Here is a 10,988-nt window from a genome sequence, read left to right as displayed (position 1 = left end):
GGGATGTTTGTGTGTTATCTTTATTGTGTCAACAGAGCAGACACTATGTAAGGGATGTTTGTGTGTTATCTTTATTGTGTCTACAGAGCAGACACTGTGCAAGGGATGTTTGTGTGTTATCTTTATTGTGTCGACAGAGCAGACACTGTAGGGAATGTTTGTGTGTTATCTTTATTGTGTCTACAGAGCAGACACTGTGTAAGTGATGTTTGTGTGTTATCTTTATCTTACACAGTGTCGGCTCTGTATTTTAATACAATTGTATATGTTTTTCGTTACTATTTAAAAAAACAGACACTGTGTTAGGGATGTTTATGTGTTATCTTTATTGTGTCTACAGAGCAGACACTATGTAAGGGATGTTTGTGTGTTATCTTTATTGTGTCTGCAGAGCAGACACTGTACATGTGTAAAGGATGGTTGTGTGTTATCTTTATTGTGTCTGTAGAGCAGACACTGTGTAAGAAATGTTTGTATGTTATCTTTATTGTGTCTACAGAGCAGACACTGTGCAAGAGATGTTTGTGTGTTATCTGTATTGTGTCGACAGAGCAGACACTGTGTAAGGGATATTTGTATGTTATCTTTATTGTGTCTACAGAGGAGTCACTGTGTTAGGGAATGTTTGTGTGTTATCTTTATTGTGTCTACAGAGCAGACACTGTGTAAGTGATGTTTGTGTGTTATCTTTATTGTGTCTACAGAGCAGACACTGTGTAAGGGATATTTGTGTGTTATCTTTATTGTGTCTACAGAGCAGACACTATGTAAGGGATGTCTGTATGTTATCTTTATTGTGTCTATCTCAACATGAAACCTTGTTATCAGTCTCACTGATCTTGATACTCGGTAAAAATAACATTTGCAGGCTAAGACGAAATATACCATTACCGTATTAACAAACATATTAATCTTACAATGAAAATAAATCAAGCTTCAACAAGGAAGTGGTCGACAACAACTGTCACCTAAAATACCGTTCAAAATCTCTCGTCACAGCTTCTTTGATTTAAATTGTATATTCGGAAAAAAGTCATGGAGTAACTTACCCTGGTTTTGTTCTTATATGTGCACCCTGTGTTATTGGCGCGTTGTTGAACTCCCATTCAATGGTGACGTCACTCTCTCGGACATGGTAAGACTTACAGGTCAGCATCAATTCGTCACCATAGAACTTTATTTGTCGTTTGGGGGTAATGTCAACCGCTTGGTATTCTAGATACACAGGAAACACAATGATTCACTATATAAATACTTTTATGTTTTACATCAATCACACAGAGGATGGTACTATAAGACGTTTTGATTGTTGTAAACTGATTTTTCTGTCAAAATTCAACAAATTGGTCGGTTGGTCTGTATGTCTATCAGTCTATTATCTGGTTATATCTGTCTGTCAGTCAGTCAGTCAGTCAGTCAGTCACTCACTCACTCACTCACTCACTCACTCACTCACTCAGCCAGTCTGCCCACTAGCTAGCTAGCCATTCAGCAGTCCAGTCAGTCATTTAGTTCGGCGGTTTATCATATACCATTATTGTATCACCTTACCTATTGTACAGTCAGGTGCCTTCCATCCAGGTGCACAATCACACGCACCGTTAAAGGGATGACACGTACTATTATTTTCACACGTACAGTTTTTATTACAATTACCACCATACTTCCCCTTCGGACAACCTATAAAGTAAGATCAACATAGTAATGATTATACAGGTAAGATTCTACTTACACGTCTGAACTTTAACCATGTACAATTCTGACAAGAAGCATGAGTGTGTGTGGTGTGTGTGTATGTATGTATGTATGTATGTATGTATGTATGTATGTATGTATGTATGTATGTATGTATGTATGTATGTATGTATGTATGTATGTATGTATGTATGTATATATATATGTGGGGGTGGGGGTTTATGGACATTTATGGAAGTGTGCGGTGTGTGTATGCGCGTATATGTGTATTGCGTGTTTGGTCGGTTGGGTGTTAGATTCTTTACATGTAGGTAGGTAGGTAGGTAGGTAGGTAGGTAGGTAGGTAGGTAGATGGTATGTGGGTAGGTAGGTAGGTAGGTAGGTAGGTAGGTAGATAGATAGATGGTATGTGGGTAGGTAGGTAGGTATGTAGGTAGGTAGGTAGGTAGGTAGGTAGGAAGATGGTATACGACATTACTTGATGTAAGCATCGTTTTTGAGTAAATGTTTTTCAAACTTACAATGAATTCTTCTGAAACATTCATATTAATATTACATGAAATGCACTCGGAGCACATATATATAGATATAACTAATAACACTAAAGTAAAACACTTTCTCTATGTGTTACACTTCTTTATAACATTCATACCAAGTGTAAAAGTATACTGTTACACAATTGGTTTATTAACAAGCCTAGCATGTGGCCTTTCTAATGTGGTCAATTAGCAAATGAAAGTGTATACTGTTACACTTGATATACATGATTGTGGTACATTGAGAAAACGCTTAACTTGGAAATCATGGGTTGTAACAGCAACAGAACTAAAGTGTGCACCCTTACCTGTTGCGCTCAGATCTAAAGTAATAACGGCAGGAGCAAAAATGTGAGTGTCGACGGTACAATTCCATTTAGAAATCCTCTCTGTGTACACCTTTTCAAAATCAATGTCAATGAGAACGCCAGCCTTGTCTCCGCTGTATTGGAACCAACTATCTTTTATGACTGGGTTTTGCGGCCTTGTATTCTTTGGATCCTGTAAATAAGTAATCAGTTCGAATGATAAGTTAACGGAATTGTCTTCTTTGCTACCTCGAGAACTTGCAAATGATGTATTGAATTTAACAAAGCCCCCCCCCCCCCTTCCCATCAGTACTACCAAACCAGAGTGACCTTAGAGTTTCAATTAGTCAGCAAAACGCATTTCGTTACAAATTACATTTTTTTTAAATACAGGCACTGATAGCGGGCAAACATTTACAATGATAAAATGATACATGTTATGCCATTGTGAACACAAATTTACGTCTCTGTCAGATGAAGCAAGGACAGTTCAATCTAAAAAATAGTTTATTTGTGTTTACAGTGATTGAAATAAAATTTTACGTGTATGTGTGTATGTGCGTGCGTGTGTGTGTGTGTGTGTGTGTGTGTGTGTGTGTGCGCGCGCGCTAGCTATCAGTGCCTGTATTTTGTTTTTTAATGTAATTTGTACGAAAATGTTTGTGAGATGATGTAAAAAATAAAAATCATGCCGTATAATTGAAACTCTATAGTCTTACTGGTTTGGTAGTAGCTGTAAAAGTTCTCTTTCATTAAGTATTTGTGTCTTGGATCCAACATTCACAGGAAACGGTTCATTCTAATTTGTCGAATTACCACTCTACCATTGACAGTACTGTGTAAACCAGGTTGGTGTCCACTTGTCTACAAATTGTAACTAGACAAATGCTGAATACATGTACTTTCATAAAGTCTAGCGATTACAACAACAAATAAGTAAACAAAATAGTTCAGGTTAAAGCAGTGACCGGGGGGGGGGGGGTGTTCGCGGTAAGCGGGCGGATATTCCAATAAAAGGTGGTAAATACACAGTCTTGTACAGGGGAGATATTCTCATAAATGACTGGTGAGACCCCGGGGATGGGACTCCCTTTACATGAATTGATCCGAAAAACCCGGTATGAAACAATTATTTGCATAATATATGTACATATTTTCCCCATCACACTGTTACACCCCTAGAGTATGCAAATACTTGCAATTTTGAATATGCATTTTCACTTGTATGTTTGTTTGTTTGTTTGTTTGTTTGTTAGTTTGATTGTTTGTTTTTCTAACGTCATAGAAAGTTATTTGTTGTGCAGTCTTCAGAAAGACAAATTAACACATACATAATTTCGGGTTGAAATCCATAAGGCAGCACCACGGTTCGATGATTGGCAGCTGATTAATATATTCAAATTACATTTTAATCATTTGCATGTATTATGTGACTAAAAAATGGTAATGAATTCTGTTTACTCACTCTGGATTAACAAGCGATTTCCGGGATCAGAAGTGAGGGAGTGAGAAAGGTTAGAACTCAGACTGCCTGTGGTCTGAGGTTAGAACAACTATAACCGCCAGACGATCTTAGAATAAAAAATTATTTCACAATGAATTTCGACATACCAGCCAAAGTTTGATTGCAGGCCACTTGTTCTTATCGTCACGTGTCAAAGGCGAACACTTAATATCTCTGTCAGGGTTAAACTTGCGCACTAGCCCTCCAACATCAATAAATGTGTCATTATCATAAACCACTACCCCAAATGCATGAAGATGACCTGTCAAAAGAGAAACAGAATTATCGTCAAAATATTTTCCCGCCAAACCGATGTATTATTCCAACTAATGATTGCGTTCCAGTCTCGTGTAAAAATGTTGCCAACGATATCTCGGTAAAGTAGAATTTTTGCTCTAACCCTCACAAACTATTAACGTTATGTTTAGATTTTAGGGAAAAAATATTTTTTTTACAACATACTAGTATTTCGATTTAATAAGGACAAGAATTGCCTCTCCGAAATTGGTTACACACAGTACTATAAATCAGGAACAACGTTTTCTTTTGAAACTTAAGATTATTTTCCCATGAATATTGAACATTAATTAACGACGTTTTTTTGACAAGATAAGATAAAAATGCTCTTACATTTGTCATTGTCCATATCAATACCAACTCTCTTAGGATTTACAGTCGACAAGCTATATTTTCCTCCAATGAACGGAGCCGTCACATTTCCTTCGGCCTCAATGGCATATGGCTGTCAACAAAACAGAGAAACACTTACGTACGTGAAAATAATGCCATAATAATGTGGAAAGTCTCGTGTGACAATCTATCTACATCAGCATGTCTCTGATTAGTCTTCCCTGTGTCTCGATCCATCTCTCTATGTGTCGCTATCCCTGTCTTCCTGTCTCTCGGTGTGTCTCATACTCTGTGAGGATGTATGTTTCTGGCTGTCTCTTTATTTCTCATTCTTCTCCTCTCTGCCCTCACCATTCTCTCCCTCTCTCCCTCCCTCCCTCCCTCCCTCTATCTCTCTCTATCTCTCACTCTCTCTCTCTCTCTCTCTCTCCCTCCCTCCCTCCCTCCCTCCCCCCCTCCTCTCTCTCTCTCTCTCTCTCTCTCTCTCTCTCTCTCTCTCTCTCTCTCTCTCTCTCTCTCTCTCTCTCTCTCTCTCTCTCTCTCTCTCTCTCTCTCTCTCTCTCTCTCTCTCTCTCTCTCTCTCTCTCTCTCAGACGTATTTACGACACCATATATACTTACATTTTTCGTTTTCTCCGTCCTAAATATATGTGAGCAATCATGATTGTAGTGGAGTGGCCAATCACTCAAGTCTTCTAATGTGATTTGCACATTTGAGGTATACTTTTCACTCTCAGGCGATTCAAATTTCTTTGAGAAAAAGGATGTGTTATGGTGTTATGTATACGAAAAAATATATAAAGTTTGTATACCCTGATCAATTACTATTATCGTATGAAGTTCTTATAATTTGATTTAAGATCCTAAATGTTTAGCTATTACAGCGCATTTCAAAATACCGCTCACCTTCTCTGTTTGATATACAACCACACATAAATCAAGATATTAATTTGAATCTACATTTTGTCTTTAAAAGCCACAAGATGCAGACACGTGGGCGCCGATGTCATGTTTCAGTTTCCCGTTTTAAGTTGAATTTGGACAAAGCCACACAGTTAAAGACCGCCCCCAACGGTGGAATATTCTCAGTTAAAACTTACTGGTTTTATTTCGAGGTTAAAGCTATTAGTGATGTCATAGTCCAGTAATCTTGCAACATTGAGGTGCCAAAATTCGCCAATGTGATCAAGACGAAATCTCAGATGCTAGGAGAAAGAAAAAAAATGAAAATTAAAAAGGGATCATGGAACTATTTGGTTTGTGGATGTACAAGAAGAGGATAGCTATATGCATACAGCCAGCCAGACAGACAGACAGCCAGACAGACAGACAGACAGACAGACAGACAGACAGACAGACAGACAGACAGACAGAGACATACATACATACATACATACATACATACATACATACATACATACATCCATACATACATACATACACACACACACACATACATACATACATACATACATACATACACACACACTGCTGTGTGAAACAAGTAACAGGAGAAATGTGTTACTTTTATTTAGTACCTTATCCACTAATTGTGTAAATATTGACTTGTTCTAAAATGATTGTGGATACTGTTTTAGAATAAACTTGATAATTCAACAAGTAACTTATCATTAGAAAATCATTTTTAAAAATCGTTAACATTATAAGTTTACGACCAAAATCATGATTAATTTTATGACGTATGTTAACGTACCTTGTTACCATGTGATATCGATAGGTCTACGTCTGTCGGAATGTCTGCAATCGTGCACACCGTGTCATTGATAGATAGATTCTGAAAACAAAGAAAATTATTACTGCCACGATTCAATGTTTGCACCTTCGATCATTAACAACGGAAATCACAAATTGCAAAGTTGTCGCTTGTTCCTCTTTGCGTAAAATCATTATTTCTTTCTTTTATGTTATTTAATAATAAGACGTGAAATAACTGGTCAATATTTATGTTGACATGAATAGACTATCAGTTATTTGGTGGTGGTGGTGGTGGTGGTGGTGGTGGTGGTGGTGGTGGTGGTGGTGGTGGTGGTGGTGGTGGTGGTGGTGGGGGGGGGGTGGGTTAGGCACTTACATAAGTTAAAATACAGCTCTCTATATGGAATGTACATTGACAGACAGACAGACAGACAGACAGACAGACAGACAGACAGACAGACAGACAGACAGACAGACAGACAGACAGACAGACAGACAGACAGACAGACAGACGGTCGGTCGGTCGGACGGACGGACGGACGGACGGACGGACGGACGGACGGACGGACGGACGGACGGACAGACAGACAGACAGACAGACAGACAGACAGACAGACAGACAGACAGACAGACAGACAGACAGACAGACAGACAGACAGACAGACAGACAGACAGAGAAAGACAGACAGACAGACAGACAGACAGAGAAAGAGACACTGTGGATAGACTTTCTGATTAGATACTTATGGGAGAATTAGCGTACATACAAAACAAGGAATATTTGTTGGAGGAGTAGGAAAAACGGGAAAGCACAAGAAACAAAAGATAATACAACATATATATATAAACTCGGGTAGAGAAAGATGATGTTGTACATCTATGAAAAGCAGACTCACCTCCTTGATTTTTATACTAGACCCAGAATTACAGTCTCTAAGACAAAATATCCCTGTAAATATAAGAACCATATTCAAGTGAATCCTATTAGCAACGTGACAACTCCCAATGTAAATAGTATCATAGGTTTTCCTAAAAATAGTACAGGTATTAGAATGAGGGAATTAATCATGTAAGTCTTATATACTTTGACAGGTGGATGTTGAAGTTGTCATATTACCCACATTCCTTCGATTCTGTGTCGGTTGGGTTGTATGAGCATGCACTTTGATTTAGACTTGATATCAGTGAGGTTTTATGTTACAACCATTACAGAATGAGCGTGTAGTTTGAATTAGACAAAGTAGACAGACCACAAGGTTTCATGTTAAGATAAAAACATCGAAGGTGACACACAACCACTGCTTCCAAAGTGTAAGATCTGTATTTGATCAATGTATTAGTGATGTAAGCAGTTGCTGCATGCATACTAATTCTACAAAAGACACACGCTAGGTCAAATATCCCAGACTTTACAGCAACCGCACAGACCGCAGAAGTGAGGTCAATCTCTGCTATCGTTATCGTGGCACCTTTATGTGCAATCTGGTTAAAATCTGATGTGGTGAAAGCGGCTAGATGCCTATATTTACCCATTTCCATCGTTGTGTGTCGTTTGTTTTGTTCCGAGTGATCGCGTGGGAAGGCAGCGATCACTCGGAACAAAACAAACGACCGAAAATCATGGACATAAAGAGGTAAATAAAGGCATCTGAGCCGCTTTCACCACATCAGATTTTAATCAGATTGCTTAATGTCCAGTCTCACTGAATTTGCTATTTCATCGAAACTGTACGCTCATCCTGTAACGGTTGTAAATATAAACCCCCGTAGTTTGCAAACACTGTAACATTTAATATAATATGATCTCTACAGCAAATTTAAAGTTGTCGAACCTTTTTGAAAAAAAAACGTAAATTAAAGCCATCGTAATTTTAAAAAATACCAAATGATATTCAGGTAGTCTAGTCTAACGACACTAATGCTATCTCCTCAAATCCCAGCATGAAATCTCTTGAAACCTCTGTATCTATGAAAACCCGTATAAGCACACAGAATTAAAGACCCAGTTTAGACAAGGATTAGATTTTAAATGTGCAAAAAAAAAGTTGTCCGACAGAGCTATGCGAATAGGTTCATCGAGAACAAAGGGGTGATCTTATGGTATAGTTATGCCTCCATTGATGAAACACTACAGCGAGAACCTGGCATTGAAACCTTGGCCTTTAAGATAGCAGCCTATATCCTACTAGGTCCCCATTTAATTTATTGGGTTGATCCCTCAACCAAAATATCATAGTTACATTCTCGCAGGCCAGAATACATTTTTTTTCTGCTGACGCAACGAAAAACGGTGCGTCGCGGATGGTGCCGTAAAAGAGGCTGTGGTTGACGACGGTGTACTGTGTTGTTAATATCACTGGCATTCAACCCGGAACGGGGAAATGAAAGTGTTAAATAATGCGTTGCCTTGACGAGCACCAGCACCACTTTATCATACTTAAAGGCTATCTGCATTTACACTATAAATATTGAAAAGGGAAAAACTTGAGACCAGACACAAACAGGGGCAGAGAGTGATTGATCGGCTGAACCCGGGACTAGAGAGACAATGCCGCTGTTTTGCCCGAAGTTTCGCCTGGAGATCACAAAGTTTAAACGAACTTCTCTATTTCCCAATGGGTCTGTTTAGCTGAACAAAAATGTAATGACAAGCAACAGTTATCAGGAACCTCATCAAAACGATCCGCAACAAAATGCACGAATCTCAGTCTGTATAAAGGCACATAGACATACAACCGAAACGAAGCAATTACCAGCAAGATGTACGGGCCAATGTCACCAATATACGGTATCCAATCATTAGATGCCATCGAAGTATTTTGATATACCATATACGAGAAAGCTTTGAAGTCATTTTGCAATATATATTTTTTCAATCTCTCGTTAATCTAAACTAACTATCGTTTATTTTCGTCGAGGTTTGGTGTACGTTGTTGAATTGCCAAGATAAAATCAAACTGTTTGTTCAGTTTTTCACCATACTTTTTGAAAAACAATGTAGCTGGCTAGCTGCAGGAAATATAGGATCATGTTCACATATCCTGTCATTTAGTTACACGTATTTATGAACTGACTGCAACAGAAGAAAATGGCGGGTTTGTTGTTCCCATAGACTTGCTCATGTCCCAGTCCTTTTTTTTCATTCTTTAGTTGAAAAAAAACACGTTCTTTTATAGCATACAAAGTTCTGTTTTCTTTTGTGTGATATGGTAATCTGTGTGAGTGACTATATTGCGAAACACTCGGGTGAACGCTTGAGCCGAGAAATTACTTTGGGGTTAAAGTACGTTGAAGATAACATTTTCTAAAAAATTTAAATAAAGGGAATAACAAACTCATACAAAAATCTCCTAGCTTGAAGGGACGATTGTCCGATCAACAGGTTCACACTACTTTGTAAAGGCTACCCAACCAAGGGATCTTTGATCCACGATAGATTAACATATTTAGCGATTCCTGATATAACTTATATACAAATATGCACCGATACAATCATGACATCAAAAAAAAACACTCGGATAACAAGAGAATGAAATACCCCGGATGATGATAACAAACTCGAGGCTTACAATAGTAGACAGATGAGTAGAAACAAATGGTAGTGCGGTTCAGCAACATTACGTCGGCAAAATGTTTAGTTTTTTAGTTGTTGTTTTTTTTTTAAATTTGTTTCCTGCTAACATGAGTTCAGAAAATAGGGTAGGTACGTACGTCGGAATCTATTTTATTCTATTTTAAAGTTTACCCCAAATCAAGACAAGATACTCGTTGCTTATAAAACTTCCGAGGGTGTTTGATGAAATGCGGTGTAAAAGAACTAAATGAAGACAATCACACTATGCAGACTGTACTGTTATAGTCTAAAAAGACCTGGTTTCTCTCTGGAATACAATTTGTTCAGAAAACGCGACCACAGATGAGCCAAAGGCATGAAGTTGTACATGGACATAGTAGTCAATTGTTACCATTTTACCTTTTTGCATACAAAACAATGTTAAGAGTTGGGGGCTTAAACTAGGGTCGGTCGAGTTATCCGAAATACACTTTTTTATTATTTTTTTTGCCTTACATACATTGCTGCACTAACATTGAGAAATCTTATCGTCTGACTCGAACAGAAGTTAAATATAAAAACAAACATACATGTTGAAACTGTCGTGCACATATCAAATTGCAAAATTACGGTATGGTTTTTTTTTTCACTCAAAAGAGACTGATCAGGAATTAAATGTCGTAATTTTGAATGATAAAAATTCCCTTCCGGTTGTATCGAGGGTTCTTATATCATGACCAAAGTTTTGAACGAAACCAACTCGCAAATATATTGTAACATGCTCAAAACAATAAGGCTCACTTACCACCGAAAACTTGAAGAACGGAAATCGCCACTAGTACTCGGATTGTCATTGCTAGCCCTTCAAAAAGAAAGTGGCGTAATGGGAGTCACCGTAGATTAAAACTGTCCGTACGCAAGTTTACCAGTAAATGACTGTCACAAAACAACCGGCGCTGGAGAATGCGTCTGGCAAAAAACCCAAAATCTAAAAGTGAAACATTACATCATGGCTAAGCTGAATAAAGAATTGAGTTGCGGGGTCG

General features: G+C 38.1%; 1 protein-coding gene across 1 annotated transcript in view; it reads right to left on the bottom strand.

Annotated features, from left to right (window-relative positions):
* LOC144441201 (uncharacterized) overlaps positions 1-10,988 on the bottom strand; it is a 14,553-nt gene extending 3,565 nt beyond the window's left edge. Inside the window, exons 1-10 of the mRNA XM_078130752.1 lie at positions 10,748-10,988; positions 7,286-7,338; positions 6,388-6,468; positions 5,774-5,878; positions 5,295-5,423; positions 4,674-4,785; positions 4,151-4,305; positions 2,540-2,732; positions 1,552-1,680; positions 1,050-1,215 (exon numbers count right to left, since the gene is read on the bottom strand). Coding sequence (XP_077986878.1) covers positions 1,050-1,215; positions 1,552-1,680; positions 2,540-2,732; positions 4,151-4,305; positions 4,674-4,785; positions 5,295-5,423; positions 5,774-5,878; positions 6,388-6,468; positions 7,286-7,338; positions 10,748-10,796 — 1,172 coding nt within the window. The 5' untranslated portion in view covers positions 10,797-10,988. The remainder of the gene's footprint in view (positions 1-1,049; positions 1,216-1,551; positions 1,681-2,539; positions 2,733-4,150; positions 4,306-4,673; positions 4,786-5,294; positions 5,424-5,773; positions 5,879-6,387; positions 6,469-7,285; positions 7,339-10,747) is intronic.

This window comes from Glandiceps talaboti, chromosome 10, assembly GCF_964340395.1.
Source record: "Glandiceps talaboti chromosome 10, keGlaTala1.1, whole genome shotgun sequence".
NCBI classification, from domain to species: domain Eukaryota; kingdom Metazoa; phylum Hemichordata; class Enteropneusta; family Spengelidae; genus Glandiceps; species Glandiceps talaboti.
The sequence above is the reverse complement of the archived record's forward strand: the minus strand, read 5'-3'. Positions and strand labels throughout refer to the sequence as shown.